The sequence below is a fragment of the Sturnus vulgaris genome, unplaced genomic scaffold (genome assembly GCF_052056855.1).
Source record: "Sturnus vulgaris isolate bStuVul1 unplaced genomic scaffold, bStuVul1.hap1 Scaffold_198, whole genome shotgun sequence".
Taxonomy (NCBI): domain Eukaryota; kingdom Metazoa; phylum Chordata; class Aves; order Passeriformes; family Sturnidae; genus Sturnus; species Sturnus vulgaris.
This window is the reverse complement of record NW_028276185.1, coordinates 2,713,086-2,737,488: the sequence shown is the minus strand read 5'-3', so window position 1 is coordinate 2,737,488 and position 24,403 is coordinate 2,713,086. Positions and strand designations below refer to the sequence as shown.

General features: G+C 50.9%; 1 protein-coding gene across 1 annotated transcript; it reads left to right on the top strand.

Annotated features, from left to right (window-relative positions):
- The first annotated feature begins 4,185 nt into the window (after positions 1 to 4,185).
- Positions 4,186 to 9,216, top strand: LOC148217897 (uncharacterized). The gene is made up of 2 exons (XM_088158347.1): positions 4,186 to 4,257; positions 7,029 to 9,216. Exon 2 carries the CDS (start codon positions 7,056 to 7,058, stop codon positions 8,211 to 8,213), a length of 1,158 nt encoding a protein of 385 aa, XP_088014473.1. The 5' UTR covers positions 4,186 to 4,257; positions 7,029 to 7,055; the 3' UTR covers positions 8,214 to 9,216.
- Positions 9,217 to 24,403: the final 15,187 nt, after the last annotated feature.

Here is a 24,403-nt window from a genome sequence, read left to right as displayed (position 1 = left end):
AATTATCTGAGGGAAAATGTACAGCAAAAATTAGCATTCACAGAGAGACAGAAAACAGCAGGAGTTGGCAAAAGGGAGGAGGAAAAGAAAGCACACCCTAAGCCAGTGTTTCACCCAAATCCAGGATTTTCTGTTTGTAAGGACTGGAGTCCCCCCAGGTCCCTCCCCCCAATAAACGGGACCGGGTGAACTGGGAAGCTTTACTGGGAACACTGGAGCAGCTGTGCTTGGGCAGAATGACAGCGGGGCTGGGTGTGGGACACACGACTCCTCTAAAATCAGTGTGGGGATGTGTTGGAGTGAGTAAGTCAAGAGTTTGTCTGAATCCTCCAGAGAGAGATCAGAGTGCAGGGATTGAATGAAATTCTTGAGATGGATTGAAATATGTTAAGCCTCTCACACATAAAGCAGAGGTGAAGGTTTAGGTTGTAGAACGAGGGAGCAATAAGTAAGTAAATGGAATAAGTTTTAAGTGCTTTTAGTGAGTAAAAGATCTTAGAGGCCAGAGAAGTAGTACATATTCTAGTTGTTATAAATGAGAGACAAAAGTCTCGATATTCAGCAAAATTTAGATTGCTTTATTTGATAAAGAAAGAGCAAGCAGCGCTGGGGAACGTGAGGGGTCACCGCCCACTCCACGCTCCACCCAACCTTGGTTTGCAGCCTCTTCTTATACTGTGGGTTCTCGTTGTACACAAATTCACAAAGCCTTTGGGTGATAATCAGTCACAGATAGCCATCCGGTCCTTGTAGATAATCACCAGAGAAGTTCTTGGAGTCTGGTCCTTGAGATAGGCAGTATTGATCAGACAAAGGCAGGAAGGGCTTTTTGGGAAGTCCGATTTTGCAAGCGGGTAGCCGATACAACTTATTTGAATAACATAACATAACATATTATAATGTAAGATAATACAACATAATATAACATAACAAGGTGATTTTAAACAGAATTATTTTATCATATAATTTCCTTTATCTAGTGTCCATGCTTCATTTCAGAGCTTAGTATACTGGTTTATACAAACCCCAATGCTTTTGTGATTAACACGAATCTTTTGTCAATTATCACACCAGTCAAATCCAAAACAGTGGGAACATTCTGACAAGTCTCCGAGAAAATCCTAATGTATTTAACACTAATGCTCCGAAGAAGATCAGATCTTAATCTGTAAACACATTCCTGGTAGTCAGAGGCCATCTCACTAGCAGAGGGGAGAAGCTTCCTGCAGATGCAAGAGCCTCCTTGGTTTCATGTGAATCTTTCCCGCTGCAAAGCGTGGGGGGTTCCCCACTGGAACAGGGACAGCGTTCTGGGAACTGACTGTAGGCTGAACACAAGTGGCTCCAGGACACTTCCTGCTGGGACACTTGCCTCTGGGAACAGCTTCTTGGAGATGGCTGGGCTCCCCTTTTTACTTCCAGGCATTTCCTGCCCATCTGCATCCTCAGGGATGAGGCTGTTTGTCTCATAGCCGTGGCTCTGAGGGAGCAAGGACGCCTGTCCAAAGGGCTGCCTCCCTCTGCACTCTGGCTGCTCTCACCCAGGCTCTGGCAGGGGTGAAGGCTCTTGCAGAAATATCCCAAGGCTGGAGATCTTCTTCACCCTGCTCCTCCACTGCTGATGCCACAGAGTTCCCTGCACATAGGAACATCACCTTTTCTTCTGCAGGAACCTGTTCCAGCACAACACCAAGGGTCTTCTCCTGTGGCACTGCCACAGCATCCTTAAAGCCGTGGACTAGCAAGTGACAGCTCCTGGAAACTGCTGCTGTGTGTCTGGCTGCAGGAAATCCCTTCTGGAATGCCCTTGGTCTCTATTTTTTGCTTTCTGGATTTTCCTGGCCAATCTGCATTGATTGCCAGCGAAAATCGCGAGGGTGCCGCGTGAGCAGCGGCCGAAAGCGCTGAGCGGGGCCATCAAACCCAGCCCAGCAACTCCCGGCGTTCGCCAGCCCAGAGGTGGCGCGGACAGCGCGGCCGAGGGTGGAGAACCAGCCCGGCTGTGCGGGAGGGCTCTCACGTGGGAATGTGGTTCTCTAAGAAGGCCATAACTAAATGCTTGCATGGGGGTTTTGGCTTCTGGAGCAGTGGGGTAGGGCTGTTGTTGGTTCCTACCCCTCCATCCCAGGATGATGTAAGGGGTGAGGGATGCCATGTGTGCTGTGCACTGGCAGTGATCCTCAAGAAATCCTTCTAATCCTCTCCTTCGAGCTAGTCAAGCTCCTGGAAATGACAGGACAGAAAAAGAAAAAAAAAAGCTCAGCTTTGTGCCCTCCTGCCCTTGTGGGGTGAGGGACAGGAGGCAGAGGTCCAGCTTGGTCTCTCTCTGACCTTTCCTTTGAGACAACACTGTCTGCTCCCACCACAAAGGCACAGAGGGTGCTCTTTGCCCCCACCAGTGGGAAGTGGCTCTGCTGAGCCCACTGAGAGTGCTGGAAGATTAGTCTGTGAACGAAACAGTTGAATATTGCCTAGAGGGGGGTAGCAGGCAGTAGATGTGCCACCATTCTCTTTCCAGGACCCCACGGGGAGTACTAGAACAGAGATCTGTGAGGCTGAGAGGTTGAATATTGCCTGGGAGGGTGGCAAGCACTGGATGTGACTCGTCTCATGTGGGCACTGGCCTGGCCTTTCCTGTTTGTGCAGAACAAGCTCACTGTTCACCACGGGTGTTCTCTTTCCAGCACAGATTCTCTGAGTGTTGTTTGCACTGGGAAGGAGATTTCTAGGTTGTCTTTTGTTTCTTCATTAAAGGCGAATGATGGTGGGCAGAGCTCTGCAGAGAGTGAGATGAAGAAAGGAACAGGGTTGGTTGTCCCTAAGAACATGAGAGGAGAGGAACAGTCCCCTTGTCCCCCCCCCCCCCGAGCCTCGCCAGAGTGAAATAACTAAGAAATTGTCCCCAAAGACCGGGTTTTGTGAAGCCTTGTGCTGCCTGCAGGAATGCGGGACCTGTCTTCGAGTATGTGTGTGGGGGAGGGTTGGGGAAGTAAGAAGAACTTCTAGTGACATATTTTAACTAATTGTAGGCATGAACTGTGCCACAGTGTCCCACCCATACTCCCCTCTCCTGTCCCCATCCCCACCGTGTCATGATCCCACAGAGAGACCCACAGGGGGGTCGGGGCCAGGAGGGCTCTAGAAAAGTGCAGTGCACGTGTGTGCCAGTGTGCAGAGCTCTGTGTGCACACACAGACACCGAAGTGCACACGTGTGTCAGTGTGCACAGCTGCACACACGGATATTTTCTAGCGTGTCCAGATGTAAGAGTGCCCGTCCTGCTTTGCACAGTGTCCATGTGTGCGGGTGTGCACAGCACTGTTCACATCTGTGCACTGCTGTGTACACGTGTGTGGAGTCTGTGCACAGCTCTGTGCTTGTAGGTGTGCACAGCTCCGCAAGGGTGAGCACGGCTCTGTGTGGGACATCCGTGTGTCAATGACACTGCACGTATTCGTGTGCACGAGCTCTCTAAGGACAACAGGTCTTGTGCCTGTGGGCAGGTGAGCATTAGTGGAGACTGTGCCTAGGTGGGTGTGTGTCTGTGTGTCTGTGTGTCTGTGTGTGCCCGTCTGTAAGAGCCAAAACGAGCTATGTGGGGCTCCAGACGGCTCTTTAAAATGCTGTTTTTTGTATCCAGATGATACCGCAATTCACAGGTCGTGGAGCCTTTTCAGCCACAGCTGTAGGTTCGTCTGAAGCTTCTCTAGTTCTGGTTACAGTGCATTCTATACTTTCCATTACAGAGCATCCTTTACTGTTACCTATAGCCTATCCTTACTACTAACATTACCATATTCATGTTACTATTGTCCAATCACCAAAGGTTAGTATGACACACTTTAAGCTCGAAGTACTTTTTCAGTTTTCTTGCACTGGAAAATTCTGAGATCTTTTCTCTACTTGCCACACCAGCTTTCTTGTTTGTCTGTGAAAATCTTTTTGCTTGTTAAGAACATCTTTTGTTTGAGATGGATTTATCCTTTGCTCTAAGTCACACAAGCCCCGTCCCCCTCGCTCGCTCTTTGTCTCCTGGTGGCGGCGGCCCCGGGGCCGGGCTCTCCCTGGCTGTGCCCAATCAGCGCGCGAATTCGAGGAGTGACAGCGGAACCAGCCAATCGCCGCGAGGGGCGGGCTCTGCACGCGGCACGGACTCTGCTCCCTTTGCCCGAGCTCCGCCATTTCTCGGAAACCTCGCCTGAGGAGCGGGCAGGAGGCCAAGGAACCGCTGCTGCCCTGAACCGCCGGGAGCTCGGGGTGAGCGGGAGCTGAGGGCGCTGGGAGCTGGGGGTGAGTCCGGGATGGAGCCCAGACCCACCTGCAGCCTCGGCAGGAGCCGGTGCCGGAGCAGCGCTGGCTCGTCCCGGTTCCTGTGGGCAGCACAGAGGTAGCTGCCCTTGTCTCTGGGGCTCTACGGGATAATTCACGTGGCGAGAGGTTTGTGTGCACAAAAGAGACAGAGGAGTCCTGTAAAAGTCACTTTATTCATGAACAAGGGGAGAGGCCATGCGGCATTTGCCATGCGGTCTCTAAAACGCAGCCGCCTTTTTATCCTCATTTTCCCGGCCGGATCTCCCTCTCCCTTTCCCCACTGCCTGAGGTACTTGGAGGGTTCAGACTTCGCGATCCGCCTACTTCATGCCCTCGTTAATATGCACCCCTCCTTTTGTATAACATCCGATATTCCCGGCTCTGTTAAGTGTTTCTCCTTCTCGAAGTTCAGGAATTGAGAAGGATCTTGGCTGAGCAGTTGTCCGTACCAATTAATTTTCTGAAAATGATGGTTTGTCTTGTTACTTCCTTTTGTACAAATTCCTGGCCCTGTCTCCAGGCACATTCATCTTACTCTGTTCAAACCCTCTTCTCATTTTCTCAATAATTATCTTTACTAACTTTATTACCATTGACTTAGTCTCTTTTCCTGGATCCTCTTTGATTTTGGGATTATTCTCAGTGACCTCATTCCCTGTCCTTTTGTAGCCGTTTCTGGATCAGGAGGCCTGGCTGCCACCTGCGTCCCCTTGCTCACCTGCTGAATGAGCTGCACTCAGTGCATGGTAAAAAGATGAGAGTTGCTGCAGCACGTCAGAGGAGGAACAGCATTCGTTTAACCCATGGTCTGCCAGGGAACCACAGAAACGTGTCCCATTCTCATCCTTTCTACATTTGGATTGGAATATGAGCTGTTTTCTTCTTTCCTTTGTTATCTGTTTCACCACTTTTTGGTTATCATCTGTTTGCAAATAGCAGTTTCAATCATTTAATTTTCCACAAACTCCTCTCCTTCTTTTAATAGATAATCTGATTCTATCCCATGGTGACATGTCTCATTCTTCATTTCCTTGGATTGGTGGGCAGTAAAGTCAGGAGCTGGAGCTGTCTGTTTAGTTATTATTTCGAGGACAGTTTTTAACCTAATTATGCCACTCAAATTATGGATGGATTTTTTTTGTCTCCTGGTACGAAATCATTAGGGCTTCCAGGGGCTGGTCCGTGGTGTTGTAGGATTTGTTCTGGTGGCCGTTCATCTTTTTCCCATTTTTGGGTGCTCCCTCCAGCCAGGGCTGCATCAATTGACCACTTTTCTCTAAATAATCATCAAATACTTGGATTCCCAACTGATTTCTCTGAACAGTGACAGCACATGTTGGACTGGGGAGAGGGATTATTCCCCCCTCCCACATTTTTCATGAAGTTTTCACAACGTTTGCCTTTGCTGTTTCCCTTTGCAGCTTAACCAGTTTCTGTTGCAGTCAGATATCCTCACTATGGGCTCTGCCTTTAGTTGTGCAAATTCCATCTGTGCAAGCAGGCAGAGCTTGGGGTGAGGGGCAGAGGAAATCAGCGAAATTCCTCTCCCAGGGAACAAGACCCTGGTACATTGTGCACACTTTGCCCTAACTGTGTTAATTTGCATTTCTAAAGCTCCTCTCCTGGCTGTGCCTGGGTCCAATGCTTCTATTCCAGAGCAGTCATTGGGTGATCCACAAGTGCACCCCCACAATCTGCATTATTTTTTGCCATTTTTTTTTCCTTTTTAACAATATTTTCTTAAATGTTTATGCATTGAAGCATCACCTTTAAAGCTTTTCTGGTATTGCAAAATCCACCCTAAACGTGAACATGGAAAAACCCATATGGAAATGTTGCCATCATTAAGAGCCATTCAAAAATATACACAAAAATTTCCAATGCAATCAAGATTTTCCTACTTCTTCTCCAAGGAGTAAAAATTGCTTGTCACATCCTTGGCCCAAACCTAACTGACAACACAAAATTAGGATTATTCTCCACTAGATGGAGAATTACCAGGGTAAAAAATTTCACACACCAATTCCAAGGGAGATAATGGAATATCTGCCCTGGATCTGGCACTTTTTCTGGCCAAAGCCAATGGCAAAAGCCATAGCCATGGCATCTTGGCTTCTATCACCAGCTTCCAAAGGTGTTTCTTTATTTCCTGTTTGTTCTTTCAACCTGACCTGAGCTCTGGGGGTGCAAGGGCTTGTGAAGGTCCCATTGTATTCCTAAAGCAGCCATGGATGCACGTGGGAGGAGCAGGTGGGATTGTGCAGGAGAAAGAGGAATAATAGGAGGAAGAGTAGGGACACAGGAGTAGGAAGAGAAGAAACAGGAAGGAGCACAAGGTTCCCCCCTCCCTGTATCTGCAGCCTCTCCCCAGGCCTCAGGAGCATTGTCCCCATCACATGCAGCAGGTGACCGGAGAGGGGGATCCATGATTTTCACATGGGTTAATCTTGGTATTTCTGAGCTTTATTTGGCTAAATGTTGGTGCTTTGGTTTTTTGCAGCAGTTGAATCTTTCTATTTTGGAGAGGGTTTTGGCTAAATCTTGGTGTTTGTGGGGGTTTTGATCTGCGTCATGATGTTTGGAGGATTTTTGGTTTGAATCTTGGTGTTTTGGAGGTTCTTACAGACACAAGATGCCCAATGAGTTCCTGAGTTGCACTTGGACAAGGAGGAACACCCAGCCCAACACACTCTTCTCTTGTTTTTTCCCCAAACCAGGATTTTTCATTCCCAAGGCATTGGCAGATGGAGGAGGAAAAGCCCCGGAGATCCCTCTTGAGGAGGGGCTGCAAACCCAGCCCAGGGAGCTGCGAGGAGGAAAGACCCTCCCTGAGCCAGGAAGGCGGCCGGAGATCCAGGCAGAGCTCAGAGCTGGTGGAGAAGCCTCCTGGAGGGGAGAAGCCCCACGAGTGCTCGGAATGTGGGAAGGGTTTCAGGTACAGCTCCCAGCTGATCCAGCATCAGAGGATCCACACTGGCGAAAAGCCCTATGAGTGTGGGGAATGTGGGAAGGGATTCATCAACAGCTCCAGCCTGATCCGGCACCAGAGAGTCCACACTGGGGAAAAGCCCTATGAGTGTGGGGATTGTGGGAAGAGCTTCAGGAACAGCTCCAACCTGCGCCAGCACCAGATGATCCACACTGGGGAAAAGCCTTACGAGTGTGGGGAATGTGGGAAGGGATTCAGAGACAGCTTCTGCCTGATCCGGCACCAGATGATCCACACAGAGGAAGGGCCCTACGAGTGTGGGGAATGTGGGAAGAGCTTCACCGACAGCTCCAGCCTGATCCGGCACCAGGTGATCCACACTGGGGAAAAGCCCTACCAGTGTGGGCAATGTGGGAAGAGTTTCAACTACAGCTCCAGCCTGATCCGGCACCAGGTGATCCACACAGGGGAAGGGCCCTACAGCTGCTTGGAATGTGGGAAGAGCTTTGGGTGGAGCTCCGGCCTGATAAACCACCGGCGCACCCACACTGGGGAGAGGCCCTACGAGTGTCCCCAGTGTGGGAAGAGGTTTCAGAGAAGCTCCACTCTCGTCAGACATGAGCGGATTCACACAGATGAGAGGCCCTTCCGCTGCCCCGACTGCGGAAAGAGATTCAACCGCAACTCCACCCTCACTCTCCACCAGCGCATCCACACTGGGGAGAGGCCCTACAAGTGTCCCAAGTGTGGGAAGAGGTTTCAGACCACCTTTAATCTCCTCGTACATGAGCGGATTCACACAGAGGAGAGGCCATTCTCCTGCCCTGACTGCGGGAAGGGATTCAAGCAGAACTCCACCCTCACTGTCCACCGGCGCATCCACACTGGGGAGAGGCCCTACGAGTGTCCTGAGTGTGGGAAGAGCTTCTCCAGGAGCTCAACCTTGACCCAACACCAACGGAGTCACCACTAAGGGAAGCCCTGTGAGTGCCCCGAGTGTGGGAAGAGCTTCGTGCTCTGCTCCAGCTCCATCCCCCATGGGAGGATCGGTGTTGGATGATCCCCAGTGACCCCCGTTGGGCAGAGCTCTGGTGATCCCTGTTGGATAGGGGAAAGGGGTTGGAGAGATTTCTTTCCCTTCTCCTTGTGCTGCTGTGATTTGGTTATAATAAATTCCCTCGCTGTGCCCAGGCTGGCTCTGTTGTTCCCGTGCCGGTGCTCGGGGCGGGATCTCCTGTTCCTTCTCTCAACTCCCGGGGCTGTCCTCAGCCAATCAGAGAATGCGATGAAGAAGATTCAGCCAATCAGAGAGAGCAGCTGTGATGACTCACCGGTTGCCGGGCAGACTCACAGCACCCAGTGTTCCCCACCTGGGCAGGTGTAAGGGTCAGTCCGAAATTCCCCTCGATTTTGCCTCCCGACCGTCGCAAGGAGACCTCGAGGACCCCACCCAGGCTGACTCTGGACAATGGTTTACTGGCCGGGCCAGGTGGATGCTCGTGACTGTGTGCTGGTGTATTGTGTTCACTGGACTGTGCTGTTGTGGCACCAACCAGAGACTGTGTTGTACCAACTGAGGACTGCTTGTCCGTACTTGTCTCCTGCAGCACCACACAATGGTCCATAAATCTTCCCACCTTTTGGCCAGAGGCCACTCACTTTGGAGAAGGACTATAAAAGAGCGACCCTCTGGAAAGGACCCTTTGAGATCTCTCCACTGATGAAGACCCCCTGGAGAAGACCCCTGAGATCTCCCCACGGACGAAGACTCGTCTATCGGATGACCCGTGAGGACGCCCGTCTCATCTGTTGGTAGCTATTCTCCCATCCCTTCCTTTCCTTCCCCTTTCCCTATACTTTGTTTCCTATACCTCTCCCCTTTACCGTAACTGAATTGTTGGCATTTGATGAAATGCATTGCTGTTGTTGAATAAACTGATTTTCTGCTGTTGAATAAACTGATTTTGTCCCCTGCATTTTGCCTGTTTGCACCTTTGAGATCAAAAGAACCATCACGACCCCCACTCTGCGTTAATAGCGGATGGTGACAGCAGGGTCTGCAGCGGCTGCTGGGACAGGAGCTTTGTGGGCAGAGAAAAGGGGGTAACACTGAGCCAGGGTTCCCCAGGGGGAGCACACAGGCTCTGGAGGAGGGGGCCCACGACTCGTTAGGACCCCCTCTCACCTTCTTGCACAGGTAGAAGCCGAACTCCAGTGCCAGGAAGATGAAGCCCAGCACGGAGTCCCCAATCCCAATCAGCACCTTGGTGTCGACGGTGTCTGGCAACATCTCTGGGGGTTCACAAGGGTCAGAACCCCCCCAGACCTGTCACAGATACCCGAAACCCCTCTAAGCACCCTCCCAATTGCCTCCAGCCCACGTAGGACCCCTTAAAATCTCCTCCCAGTCTCTTTCCAGCACGACCAACCTCATTCCAACCCCTGCTTTTCCATTCCTGATCTTCCATCCCCTCCAGGCTCACTCAAATCCCTCCCAGTTACACCCAGCATCCCCAGACTCCCTCCCAGTGCCCACCAGGACCCCCGGAACCCCATCCCACCCTCCCCAACATCCTTCAGACTCCTCAGCCATTCTAGAACCCCCAGCCTTACTCCCAGTTTAAACCAGGCTATCTTAAACTCTCTCCCAGTTACTCCCAGCACACCTCAATTCCCCTACCAGTCCCCCCAATACCTCCCTCACTCCCCCCCCGCTGTGGGGTCCGGGCCGTGCCCCAGTGCCGGCTCAGGGGGTGCTCCAGGCTGACGTGCTCCACCTGGAGCTGGAGCTGACCCCGTGCCGGGGGGGGTTTCCAGCAGCACCAGGAGCTGGTAGAAATCCAGTCTCTGTTGGGGACCAGGTCGGTGGCCACCACGTGTCCCGAGAGCTCCTGCTGGTCCTGGAACCAGCTCAGCTGGATGTCGGCAGGGTAGAAACCCATCAGGGAGCAGAGCAGGCATCCGGGGCCAGCGACCCCATCCCCAACAAAGCTCCCACTCCAGCTCTGTCCCTGCCTGGGACTTGCCCACAGCTCCCCAAGGCCCTTGTCCCCATACAGGGTCTCTGCAATGCCCTGGCCTTTGCCCAAGCCAGCACTGGCCCTGAGCAGGATGTGCCCATCCCAAGGAATATGGGGAAGTTGGCACTTCTCCTAGAGCAGCCATTGGGATCTAATTGGACAAACAGAGGTGCCCAGTCAAGGGAGGGATGTTGGTCCTGTCAGAATCTCTGATAAGCCCTGTTTACCCAGGGCCTGAAGCACCAGGAAGACATTCAGACATCTTGGGCATCCAAGAAGTGAAAATCCCCTGAGAAGTGGTTCCTGAGAGCTGTCCATGGCTGTGATTCCCCCGCTGCCTGTTTTTTCCCAGAGCTTTCCCCGTGGGACAGCCCAGAGCTGTGGAAATAATGGGTGGTGTGGATGTGGGAAGTGCCACACCTGAACAATTCCTCAAGCTTCAGCCTTGTCTTGAGGTGATCATTTCCCAGTTCTCTCCAGTGTCTCCAGTGCCTGGAGATCCAAATCACCTGGCTATTTCCCAGGTTCATGACACCTCTGTCCTATCATATCCCAATTTTCCAATATTCCAGAGTCTCGTTGTCCCAAGAAGAGGGGGTCAGTCCATCTCCTGTTTCCCCGTGGGGCAGGAGGATGAACAGTGGCAATTCTGCTCAGACCCACTGGGTGAGTGGCTGGGGTCAGCTCTGGGGTGTCTGGAAGGAAAAACCCTTGGAGAGGAGGGGTACCGGGAGATGGGGGTTGTGGGGCTGGGGGCTGTTGGAGGATGGATTGTGTTGGAGTGGGGGTGTCCCCACAGGATCCCCAGCTGCCTTTGGATCCCTGCCTGCCCCCCTCGGCCCCCCGGGTGCCCGGTCCCCTCCAGGGGCAGCTGCCCCGTGCAGGAAGCTGCAGGGATGCGGGGAGCGGGGCTGGATCCGTGCCACAGCCGGGATGGACTCTGTGCCAGGGCTGGGCTTGTGGCCAGGGCTGGGCTTGTGGCCAGGGCTGGGGGCTGTGCCAAGCCGGGCTTTGGCCTGGGGGCTGTCAGGGAGGGCGCAGGGAGGAGTCCCGGCAGGGATAAAGGTGCTCCTGCCCTGCTGCAGCCTCAGCCAGCGCTGCCCAGTGCGAGAGGAAGATGAAGGTGGCTGTGCTCAGCGTGGCCCTGCTCTTCTCCATCCTGCTGTGCCCCCCGGCACAGGCCAAGGTGAGGCACCAGACAAACGCTGTCCCCACACCCTGCCCTTTGTCCCCTCCCGTCCCACCCTTTGGATTCCTTGAGGAATTCCGTCCCTGCTCCCTCCTCTGTGTCTTCTCCAGGGTCCTCAAACGCCTCCCATTGACCATTCCCGAAGCCTTTTCTTCCATGTCCCCCCCCCCGCAATAATTTCCTTTTCTCCCTGGCTACTGCAGCAGGGTCCCCTTCAACAATGCCCTGACTCATGCCCCCTTCCCAAATCCTCACTCGGTCCTGTCGCTTTTGTCCCCACCCATCCTCGTTCTTCTGTCCCCACCCAGCCCCTCCCTTGCATTCCCATGTCCCTACCCTGCAATTCCTTTCTCCTCCCCTGTACCTCACACCGAGCCCCTTCCCCAGACCCAGCCCAGTCCCTTGGGCCCTCCATTGACCCCAGTTCAGTGTCTTTGGCTCTCCCTCCACCTCAAACAGATCTCCTTGGAGGCCCTGAATTCCCACCCCATCACCTCCATCCTGCTCCCTGTCCCCCCACAGCCCCACTGGATCTTATCCAGGTTAAAGTTTTGTTCTTGTTTCCCAGGCGCTCCTGGAAGGAACCCAAGATGATCTGCGGGAGGTGAGTGGGGTGCTGGGATTGGAGGGCATTCCCTCTGGGAATTTGGGGACGGTTGTTTCCCCCCATCCTTTGCTGGCACCGGGGCCATCCCAGTGCCCAGCGAGGTCTCCTGGTCTCTCTGCAGATTGATGTAGAAGATGTCGTGATCCTGGAGACGCCTCTGGTGGGTACCACGAGTTCTGGCAGTGTCAGACCCTCCCGTTGCATGGCCACCACACCCCAGACCATCCCAGTTTGTCCCAGCACAGCCCAATGCACCCCTACTGACATCCTAGACAACTCCCCTGCCCCACAGATCCTCCCCAGAGCGCCCCTTTCCCAGGCCCCCATTGCATTCCCATCCCTGTTCCCCCAGCACCCCCCTGGGTGACCCAGGACGCAGCCCCTGCCCCAGCTGTGCCTCTTGGCAGGACCCCAGGGCTTCTGGGCAGGAGCACAGCAACTCCTGCCCCCCATTTCCCCCCACAGGCCCCTTCCCCAATGACCCCTGTTCTTTCCCCACCTCCCAGTGCAGCCCAGTGTCCCCAGTGTGTCTCTAATGCTGTGTTTGTCCCCAGCCCCCTCTTGTTGAGAAGCTGGAGGCTGTTCTGCGGCAGAAGCGCCTGGCTGCCTCTCTGGGTGTCTAGGTGAGCCGTGCCTGCAGGGAGAGGGGTGGGGACAGGGCCCCTCTCATTTCCCAGTGGGCACCAGAGGTCACCTTCTGGGTTTTGATTTTTAGGATTGCAAGCTGTGGGGACACCATTGTCCTGATCCCCTCTGGTGGCATGAGGAGATGATCATCCCTGGAGGAACCCCCTGAACCCTTTGAGCCCAGGGCCATTCCCTCTGAATAATCAATAAACCCTTTGAGCAAGGCTTTGCTCTGTGTCCGTGTGTATTTTACAGACAAAAACCGCCCAAATCTCCAAGAGGTTTCCCCCAGAGGTGTTGTCTTGTCCCTGTGTCCATCTGCACATCCTGTCACTCTGTCACTGTCACCTCCCCACATCTCTGACCCTGCTGGCACCTCCCAGATTGGCACTGAACTCCTTCCTCCCACTCCCCACCACCAGGAATGACCATGGGAGGGAGCTCAGACCAGGAGCACCCAGGCCAGGCATGGATAAGGAGCACCTGGCAGAGGCAGGGAGAATCCCCCATTCCAGGGGGTTGTGGGGTGCAAGGGGGGCACCTGTGTCCCCTCCCAGCCCCAGGGCTACAAACCAGGGAGGAGATGCCTCTGCTGCCTCAGCTCAATCACTTCCCTCTGGCCAAGTCTCCAGCTGCAGCACAACCTCTAGAGGAGACTTTCCACAAGGAAGACAGAAGGAAGGAATTGTTTCTTCCCTCTCCCTCATCCCTCCCCCTCGTGCTGATTTTCTGGTCATCTCTTATCAAACCCAACAGAAAAGCGTCTGCAATGAGGTGTTTCTGAGGGTGAGTTCCTAAATCAGGCCAAAGGAAGGATTTCAGCCAGGGCAAAAGTGAGAAACGTGGGATTTGGTCAGGTAGTTTAGAACATGAGAATTTCTAAACACTGGAAATCCAGTGGCTACTAAAGCAGAGTTTGCAGTAGGAATGGTCCATTATCCATTATCCTCCCTCTTCCCACTGCTCATTTGTCACATCCCAACTCCCGAGGAGCAGATTATGGAAAGCAGACCTGCAGGGAGTGGTGGAGGCTTAAACCCAGAGAGAGGAAGAAAAAGTGAAAGCAGGAAAGAAAATAATTCCAGTTGTTTTCTTGATCATAACTGTTGGAACCCTGGACACTGAGAGTTTTAGACTTTCTGTGCTGACAGACACTGACCCACAAGAAAATACAGTTTTTGACCTGAGGCTGTGGAGAAGGCTTCCAAAATTGAATGATAAAACTGGGATCACTGGTGTGAAGTTTAAATAAAAGTGTGTAATATCACATGGTGGAAATTTTGGAATTTAGGGTTTTAGAATATAGTAATATGTAGAAGGCAAGAGGGAGGTTTCTTTCTTTTTCACCTTCTTCTTTATGGGTCGAGGTGGGATCTTGTTTAATTGGATAGGCAATTCCTCGTTGCAGGTCACAGGTGATTGGTTATTGGTTTAAAACTAAAAATAATTTTGGTGTTCATTCTTAATTGGACAGTTAGGCCTTAAAAGGCCTTGTAAAGACAGAGATACATCACCATTTTTAGCCTGTTAGCTAGAAGTGCTGTAGAACTCACTGTAATATAGATAAGAATTAATAAACATCTGAGTCCGAACGCAACATACCGTCTCTTGAGCTTTTAATTCTAACTCTGGCAGAGGAAGAAAAAGAAGACAAAATGCAATATTAACAACCAGAAATAGCTCTGTACTCCATATGCAATATTCAGATGATGAGGCATATTGCTCGTTTTTAATGCCAAATGTCAGTACTTTGCAAATTGTTCCTGGATTAAAAAAAACCACAGGCCAATAACTGACCCAGTTTGGCTCCTGTATCAGAAATCATTAAACCAAGATGTGTTCCCCTGCAGCTGAGAAGGCCGTTGGATTCCTTTTGTTCTGCTTTTGTCCTGATTTCATGACTTCAGATGAACTGGAAGGGTCCTGGCACCACAGAATGTGGCTGCAGTGACAAGAATCAAACCCCCAAGTCACCATTAAATGCACTCGATCCGCACCTCCCATGGCCCAGCAGCAATTCCTGCCTCTGCCCCCTGCTCTGGGTCAGCCTGACGGGCTCGGCTCTGGTGTGCAGGGCTGGCTCCTGCAGGACACAGCGCTCGGAGCCGCTCTGTGTCCCGCAGCTTCGGCATCTCCGGCGCCGCTCCATTCCCGCTCCGCCGCCGTTCCCTTCGGCATCTCCAGCACTGCTCCCAGAACAGCTGCCAGGCCTGTTCCACTCTTTATCCACCCATTTGCCATTGATGCTCCATTGAATCACGGAATCACAGAACTGAGGTTGGAAAAGACCTTTGAGATCATCCAGTCCAACCAATGACCCAACACCACCTTGTCACCAGCCCATGGCACTGAGTGCCACATCCAGTCTTTCCTTAAACACTTCCAGGGATGGTGACTGTTGGATCCCAGAAACCTGGTACTTTTGAACTTTCTGTGCTTTCTGACACTGACCCCCAGGAGAACACTGCTTTTGATTTGAGGCCTTGGAGAAGGCTTCCAAATTTGAATAATAGAGCTGGAGTCACAGGTGTATTATTGGAATAAAATATGTGATTTCACATGGTGAAGGGTTTGGAATTTGGGGTTTTTAGAATATAGTAAAATTTATATGTCCTGGTTTAGGGCAAACTTGGGGGGAAAACCTTTGGAAGGAGCCCCCAGAAAGCAAACACCCACGACTCCTCCCCCCACCACCGGAAAAATTTCCTCAGAGAGATGTGGGAAAAAACCTGTTTATTTAACAAGCAAAACACTCCCCAGCACAAAAAAAGACATGATGATAAAAAACTCTTTCACCCCTCTGAATGGATGACAAACTCAGAGAGTCTCTCCTGCGAGTGGTCGCTCAGTTATCAGTCTCTGGCACTGGGGAATGACTGCTGCAGGTGACAGAATGCAGACTGCCGGTGTTCCTTGGTGTTTCCCAGGTCCCCGTCCAGAACAGGTTCAGATGGTATTCAGGAAAGGGAGAGAAAAAAAACAGTCCAGAGAAAAAATTGGACTGCCTAGCTGAGCTAACTAATAAGCAAAAGCAAGGGCAAAAGCAAAAAAAGTAGGAGCAAAAGTGAGCAAGCGAGCAAGCCTCTCCTAAACACAGACCATGGGGGAGATGAGCCGGCTGATAACAAGACAAAATAAACCTTCACTTTCAGATTCAGTCCTGAAAGCACAGGACATAATACCAAGCATAAATAGAACACATGACTGGAGATACAAGCACCATAACATCACCCTAGGACAGTATGGAACAAGACGGAAGGCTTTAATTGTTGTCTCTTTCTGTCTTCTTCTTCTTTCTTCATGGTTTCAGGTAGTAGATTCTGGTTGGACAGTTATTGCTGCACAGTAGGTCACAGCAGTTTGGTTATTTAGTGAAAAGTATAAATAATATAGGTGTTAGTTCTTAATTGAACTTTTTAACTTTAAAATCCTTGTATCTAGCTTGATACGCCTCTATTTTGCTGGCCTTTAGCTGGTGGCTAGACATGTTGCAGAACTCTCTGTACATTAAGATTCATTAAACAACCAAGCCCAAATTCAAGAAAATTCACCTCCTTTGTGTTTTTAATCCTGTCTCTGACTAAAACCAAAAGAAAATGAAGACAAGGCACTAATTAGGTGGTGCAGTTACCCCATTTACAAGTGAATCCAACACTTCCCTGGGCAGCCCAATCCAATGCCCAATCACCCTGTGAATAAATTCTTTCTAATGTTCAGGATAAACCTTCCTTTGGTGCAGTTAAGGCTGTGTCCTCTTCTCCTGTCCCTGTTCCCTAAGAGAAGAGCCTGACCCCCACCAGGCTGCACCCTCCTGTCAGGGAGTTGTAGAGAGTGATGAGGTCTCCCCTGAGCCTCCTCTTCCCCAGGATAAACATTCCCAGCTCCCTCAGCTGCTCCTCACAGGACTTGTGTTCCACAGCTTCTCCCCTGTTGTTCCACAGCCACTGCTCCTGTTCCAGTGCAGCTGCAACCCCTCCAGTGGTGCTGCTCCCACTCCAGTGCTGCTCGTCTGTGACAATGAGGGGACAGGTGGAACTGTGGGGCCATTGTGACACTGAGGGCACACATGACACTTTGGAGCCATTGTGACATTGAGGGGACATATGGAACCCTGAGGCCATTGTCTCACTGAGGGGACACATGGAACTGTGGGGCCATTGTGCCACTGCAGAGCCTCCTGGAAGTGTGGGGGCATTGCGACACTGAGGGGACACGTGGAACTGTGCTGATATTGTGTCACTGTGGGGACACGTGAAAGCCTGGGGCCATTGTGACACTGAGGGAAAACGTGGAACCATGAATGCCACTGTGACACTGAGGGGTCACATGGAAACCTGAGGCCATTGTGAAATGAGGGGATACATGGAACCATTGGGCCATTGTGACACAGCAGGGTCTCTTGGTGCCTTGGGACCATGGTGACACTGAGGGGACACATGGAACCATGGGGACACTGTGATTCTGAGGGGACTCATGGAACCCTGGGGCCATTGTGATGTTGAGGAGACACATGGAACTGTAGGGACATTGTGACATTGGGAGGACACAGAGAACTCTTGGGCCATTGTGACACAGAGGGGACAAATGGAACCGTGGGGTCACTGTGACACTGCAGCGCCTCCTGGAACCGTGGGGTCATTGTGACACTCAGGAGACACATGGAACCGTGGGACCATTGTGATATTGAGGGCACACATGGAACCCTGGGCCAAAGTGACACTGAGGGGACACATGAAAGCCTGGGGACATTGTGTCACTGAGGAGAAGCGTGGAACCCTGAGGTCATTGTGACATGAGGAGACACACGGAACCATTTGGCCATTGTGATACAGGAGGGGCTCTTGGAACTGTGGGACCATGGTGACACTGAGGGGACACATGGAACTGTGGAGCCATTGTGACACTGGTGGACACATGAACACTTGCGGCCATTGTGTCACTGAGGGGAAACATGGAATCCTGAGGCCAGTGTCATATTGAGGAGACAAATGGAACCCTGAGGCCATTGTGACATGAGGGGTCACATGGAACCATTGGGCCATTGTGACACGGCAGGGTCTCTTGGAACTTTGGGACCATGGTGATACTGAAGGGACACATGGAACCCTGGGTCATTGTGACACTAATGGGACACGTGGAACTTTGGGGATATTGTAACTTTGAGGGGACACATGGAACTCTGGGGCCCTTGTGATACTGAGGGGACACATGGAACTGTGGGGACATTGTGACATTCAGGGTACACACGGAACTGTGAGACATTGTGACACCTCAGGGCCTCTTGGAACTGTGGGACCATTGTGCCACTGAGGGGACAAATGGAACCCTGGGGCCATTGTGACACTCAGGAGACACATGGAACTGTGTGGACACTGTGACACTCCAGTGTCTTGTGGAATCCAGAGGCCCCTGTGATTCTGCGGGTCCTCATGGAACCAAGGATCCATTGTGATCCCACAAGGCCTTGTCGTTCTCTGCGACTTCATGGAACTGAGGGGACACTGTGACACTGTGGGGGTCTCTTGAATCCAAGAATCCATTGTGACACTTTCAGGATTTGGAGAAATAAAGTGACTCTGACACTTTGAAGTCTTGTGGAATCCAGAGGCCCTTATAGTTCTGCAAGACGTCATGGGACCAAGAATCCTTTGTGATATTTTGGGGCTTCAGGGAATGAAAGGGATCCTGTGACACTGTGGGGTCTCATGGAATCCAGAGGCCCCTATGGTTCTGCAGGGATTTTTGGAACCAAGGGGCCATTGTGATGCCTCAAGCCCTTATGGTGTCCAGAGATCATTATGACATTGTGGGGTCTCCTGGAATGAAGGATCCATTTTGACTTTACAGGGCCTCATGGAGCCAAGGGTGACAACACGAGACCTCACAACAGAAAGGGGGGACCCTCTGTGCTGGTTTTGCACATTTGACATTTTGTGAGGAGGGAAGAAGCCACCCCCAGAAATTTTTCTTTTTTTTTTGGACAGGAGCTGCTAAGAGCTTTCTCTATGTCTGACAAAATCTAATCAGTGATTAGTTTTGAGAACTGACAACCTGTTAAACCACTGAAAAAGCTGTGCAGCCACAGCGGCCACACTGTTCTGGCTGGGCCCCCTAAAAATCCTGGCACAGCCCCCCAGAATTCTCCACTGTAAACAGCTCTGGCCACCACCAGCAGGGATCATATGATTATCTGCAGGCCTTGGAACAAGATATTATCTCTTTCACTGTACAGATGAGACTTGCAGACCTTCAATTCTCTCTCGAGTGAGACAACAGGACAGAGTGAAGACATGTAGAGGAACAACATGTGGACCCCAAGGTTAGAGAAGTAGAATTCAGGTCCCAGATGGGAGGGATTGAGGAGATGCCTCACTCTTGGGCTGAAATCCTCTTGTAAGTCTATGGGAAAGATAAAGTTGATATGTCAGACTCTATTTCCCTGTAACTTGTACAAAAGCACGTGGAGGATGAAGTGTTCAAATTGTAGACATGAGCAAAAGCATCCATGCTGAACAAACAGATATTGAAGTAGCTTGAACAGAGAGAGATGAGAGTGATGAAGACTCTTTACCCCAGGGAAGAAGAAGAGAATCTCTGTTCCCAGAGATGAAGATGATCTCAGAGATAGATGAAGAGAACCTTTGCTTCTGAACAGCTCATCCTTAAAAGTGTACCCTATTAGCCAAAGATTGAGCCCTCAAATACAATTGTGGGGAAAGCTGTAGGTCGAGGGGAGGGACTTTTATAAATTGATGAGATTTCCATTCTCCTGGGCAGCTGATTCATTGTGACTTTGAAGCCACGAGAGAATTGTCTCTTGTGGAGAAGTCTCCATAGCATGACAAAAGAGAGACTCCTCTCCCTAAGTGAACTGGAAAAAGAGTATTTTAGAGATGGTAAACTGGCTGAATTGTTCCTGCATGCTGTCAGTGTAAAGAAAAGAGGGTGTGGAGGGAGAAATGTTCTGAAGGTTTTATTCTGATTCTTATAATTCTTTTAGTTCTGTTAATAAAGTTCTTTCTTTTATACCCTTTAAAGTTTGAGCCTGCTTTGCCTTCCTCCTAATCCTGTCTCACAGCAGGAAATGAGTAAATAATTCTAGTGGAAGATTTGGCCAGCACTAAACCTGTAGTAGCTAACAGCTGGCCTGGAGGCCTTCCAGTTATAACTAATCCCGACTGTAATTTTATAATGTAAATAATTCTATAACTACTGTAATGTTATAACTTGAGCAGTCTGGGCTGTTGGGGAGCAGGTCTAGGCCATCTGGGACACAGGCAGCCATTGGCCAGTTAGCCAGATGGCAACTAATTTAGCCAAGCTGAGCTAACCGTGCAGACTTCAAAGGCTATATAGGGAGAACAGCCCTCAATAAAAGTTGTTTTTTGTTGCACGAACACAGAGTTTTTTGTCATCACTTCTGTCTCAACTGCAATGAGTGGTGACCCCGATGTGATAGGCAATAGCCCGGCTGTGGGGATAGTGGTGGAGTTGGAACCCCAGTGGGGGAAGGTGACTGGGAAGAGCTGCCAGCAGTCGAGAGCTGTGGAGGTCCAGACCTTGTAAATAGAAGAACCTGCTGGGGACCCTTGTAAATAGAAGATTCTTACAAAAACAAGAAGCAGATGGAGATACAGGAATGTGATTTTCCAGAGAAGAAAGAGAAGGGGCTCAGAGCCATGGACTGGACACAGCTGCAAGAGCTGCAACAGAGACACCATGGGCAACGCCCACCTGGGAAGTGGCCAGTCAAAATTGAAATGTTTCTGCCATTCCTTCCCAGTCAGGCTCACCTCAGCCTCCAGCAGAGTCAATTCCTGCAATCCTCCCATCACCCCAGCAATGGAAACAGGATCTGCCCCCACATGTCCCAGTGGCATTAGGGTACATTGTGAACCAGGATCAAGTAACACTCTATATTTCTGTGGCTCTGATGTGCCAGGACATTGGATCCACACCATCCAAATGATCCAGTTTTCCTGTGCCTCTCCCTGGCTAGAGGCAAGGCCCCTCTAGCCCTGGTTATTATTTCCTTCCTGGGCATACATACCAGAGGTTCCTTCAAGGGGATCTGACAGATCATCCTCCCTTCTGTAATACCCAACAGCTCGGTCATGGGAGGTTGAAGCATCCTTCACTTTAGTGGAGCTCCCTCAGTTAGTGTTTTCCTCCTTGAGTTGACACACCTGTGCTGCCAGGACAGAAGTGGGTTTCCCATCCCATCTTCTCATGTCTTCCCCATGGCCACGCAGAAAGAACCACAGGCAGCTTGTGGGGTGTATACTCTCTCTAGCTGGGGGATGTTGGGTTCTGACTTTGGGGTCTGTGACTTACACAAATGCCATTTGGGAAACTGTTCCTCCTCACCTCTTCCCTCATCTCCTCTTGGAGGCTCTTAATCACAGCAGAGACATGAGCCTGCATCAGGCCATTGATCATACTCTTGTAGTTCCTAAGCTTGTTGGTGACAGAATCCACTGTTTCTCGGCTGTTACCGGCATTAATTGTTGCAATGAAGGTGCTATATTGAAATGGCTCTAGGTTTGCCAGATTCCACAACATCTGCCCTGTGCACCTGGCCTTGTCAGGGTCATTGTCATGCTGTCCATCCCTCCCAAAGAGCATCTCCAGCACTGCCACTTCTCTCAGCTGTTGGATCCCTTCCTCAAGGGTGCTCCTGCATTCTCTCTCTGTGGAAAAACATCTCTCTTACGCTCATTAAAAGTCGCTCCCAGAGGGAAAGAGATCTGAGTCCTGGGTCAAAGGTCCCAAATTCCTTGCCTCAGTACCATCCAGTTGCACACCTGCACCCATAGGGCCTCAGACCCAAAGTAACCAGGTTGTATAAGCCTCCCAACCTTCCCCTGTTCAGTTGTGTAGACTGTTAGTAGCAAGTTCTCAGATCTCGTTGTTCCTATTGCTTACTTTTCGCTGCAGGAATTATAATATTGCTAACTGCTCTTTCCCATTGGATCTCTCCCTCAGACCCTGCCTTAATCCCTCCCTGCACCCCAGTGTATAAATATCCCTACCCTACCCTGGACCCTGCTTTTTTCCAGTTCATTCCCAGTACAGTGCACGCCTTCCTGTTTGTTGTTTTCACCTCATTAAAATTCTTTTTCCAAACAATTGGATCAAAACTGTCTCTCTCCATAAAAGTCGTTAGATCCATTTCCCGGGGAAACCACCGGTCAGACTATCCAGGCTTGGACCGGGGGATTTCGAGCCGAGCAAAAACCCACGGTGCACAGAGAGAGCCGCAGAAAACCCGAGCAGCGAGGCTTCAAAACGCCCGCGGAATGAACAAGGAGCCTCTCCCCGCCCCGGCCCCGCACAAATCCCCTCCCGGGCTGCCGGGGTTTAGATACAATAACCATTCTTTGGGCACAAAGCAGAGGATCATGGAATTACCATCACCGTAACTCACTGCAAGAGAATCGTGTACGCACTAATCACATGTAAATATCTATCTATAAAAGCATGTACTGAACTCTGGATCCAGCAATGTGCTCTAGGACAGGAGTGGAGAGGCTGAACGGAAACCAGGAGAGATGGGGAATATACGGACACAGCAACCCCTCCAAGGGCTTTAAACTCATTCCCAGCTTTTCCATGTTTCAAGGGCATTGATTGCTGGATTTGAATAAACTGAGATGTCACTGTGAAAAGCAGAGCAGTCTGGAACCAGACACTGCTGCTGGAGTCAAAGTCTGGTCTTGTCACATCTCAGATTTGAAACGATATTGAATAAAAAATTCCATTTCCCACGACCTTTCCCTGCACATACCTCTTCGCACATTACAAAATACAACGGAATTATTTCTATAGGGTAAAAAATAAAGTAAAATGAGCATTGAAAATATTCCCTGATAAAAAGTGACGTTGAGAAAATACAAAATAACGAAGTGTGTCTAGAAAAGCCGGCTGTGATTTCTCAGGTATTTGGCTCAGTGTCAGCCCAGAGCCGGGCTCTGTCTCCCAGGTGCCCAAGTGCCCGGTCCAGCTCTGAGCAGCCTCTCCCGGCTCTCCAGCCCGGCTTTGCCCCGGCTCTGCCCCGGGCAGGCACTCGGTGTTTCCGTGGTGCCCCTGCCCCGCTCAGCTCCCCGTGCCCTGCAAAGGCGCCGAGGCTGCGCTCGGTGCCCCTGGGTGTCACTGAGCGAGGCACTGACGAGCCCCGGTGCCCGGGCACAGCCCTGAGGGACACCCCTCGTCCCCGGCCTCCCGCGGGACACGGAGCCACTGCCCACAAGGCCCTGGCACGTCCGGCCCGGCCAATTCCTCCTGCCCCGGCCAGCCCGGGCTGCAGCCCCAGGGCTCTGCAGGCCGGGGCTGGGGCTGCCGGCTCCCACCGTGGCCAAAGCCTCCCAGGGCTCTGGCCACGCCAGGGGCTACAAGGCCACGAGGCCGGGGCTGCTCCGGGCCGCTTCCAGGCTGTCCCTCTGCTCTTGGGTGCCGGGGGTGGCCCTTTGTGACACGGGCGTGTGTCAGGGCCCTCGGTGATGCGGGACATTGTGGTGCTGTCATGAATGAGATTGTAATCCGTTGAAATCCATTTATGCACTCATCATGAATGAGTATTTAAGATCGCTTAAAAATTGGTGACAAGGGCATGAACAAAAGTCAGATTTAATATTAAGCGACAAAGCACAAATTTGTTGGCAAGATTCACTCTACTGCCTACAGGACAGCTGAGGCACAACAAGGGAAAGCAAGCAACAACAAAACCAAAAAAATCCAGGTAATCAAAACAGAAATGAACTGAGAACTCCCTAGGGGAGTGTGAGTGGGTGTGTGCTGTGTTCAGGTGCATGGGACAAAAGAGAGTGCAGGCAAGGATTAAAAGGAACATGGCCTAAAAACTAATCAATGCTAAGCAGTACTTTAACTGCTTCCTTAATTTGTCACTTAACTTATAGCTTAGCCCCAGCAATTCAACAGAGGTACAACAATGAACTAATACCTAACTTAACTTATAACTTAACGTTAACAACTCAACAGAGCAGTAACACTTAACAGCATTTAACCAAAGGTATAGCTATAACTTCCATGTTGTACTTAGTAATTTAATGGAAAATCAACACGTAGCTTATGACTTCGATTTAAAAACTTAGCAAAACATTTAACACTTAAGCATTTAAGTAAGTTCATAACTATAACTGAACCTTGCTAAGAGGCCTAACTTAGATATCCACAGTACTTCCACATCTAGGAAAGCTGTATTTCTCCCAGATTTGCTATAGCATATGTGCAGGGGCACACACAAAGACAGAACAGTCAGTGTAGGCAAGGTACCTGTGAAAAATTCCCCTCAGAGCTCAGTGAAATCCTCCCTTCAGATGTTTTTGCATCTCCCACTGGCCGAAGGATGGGGCCTTGAGCAGCGAGGGTATGGGCCCAGGACACGTCGTGTTTCAGTGATCCTCCAGGCACAGCAAAGCCGAGGGTTTGCTGGCTCTGAGAGGCCCCTCAGACAAGTAAGGCTTGTGAACGAGTGAGCGCTTCCACTAAATTAAAAACCTGATGTGCTTGAACGCCGACCTTCTGTTCTCTCAGGCTTCCTCACCTCTGTAGATGAGGTGACTTCCAGGTGTTGGTGTGTGGGTGTTAAGAGGTCTGTGTTAGAGATGAGTAAGTGTTCAACTCGTTCAAACGAGCTGCCCAAAGCAGTGATTTTGGTCTCTCTTTGCCTGGGGAGCAGGACCGGCGTTGTTGAACGCAGG

What these genes read in the sequence shown, in the direction of transcription:
- LOC148217897 (XM_088158347.1), top strand. Translation starts at nt 7,056, where the DNA reads ATGGAGGAGGAAAAGCCCCGGAGATCCCTCTTGAGGAGGGGCTGCAAA.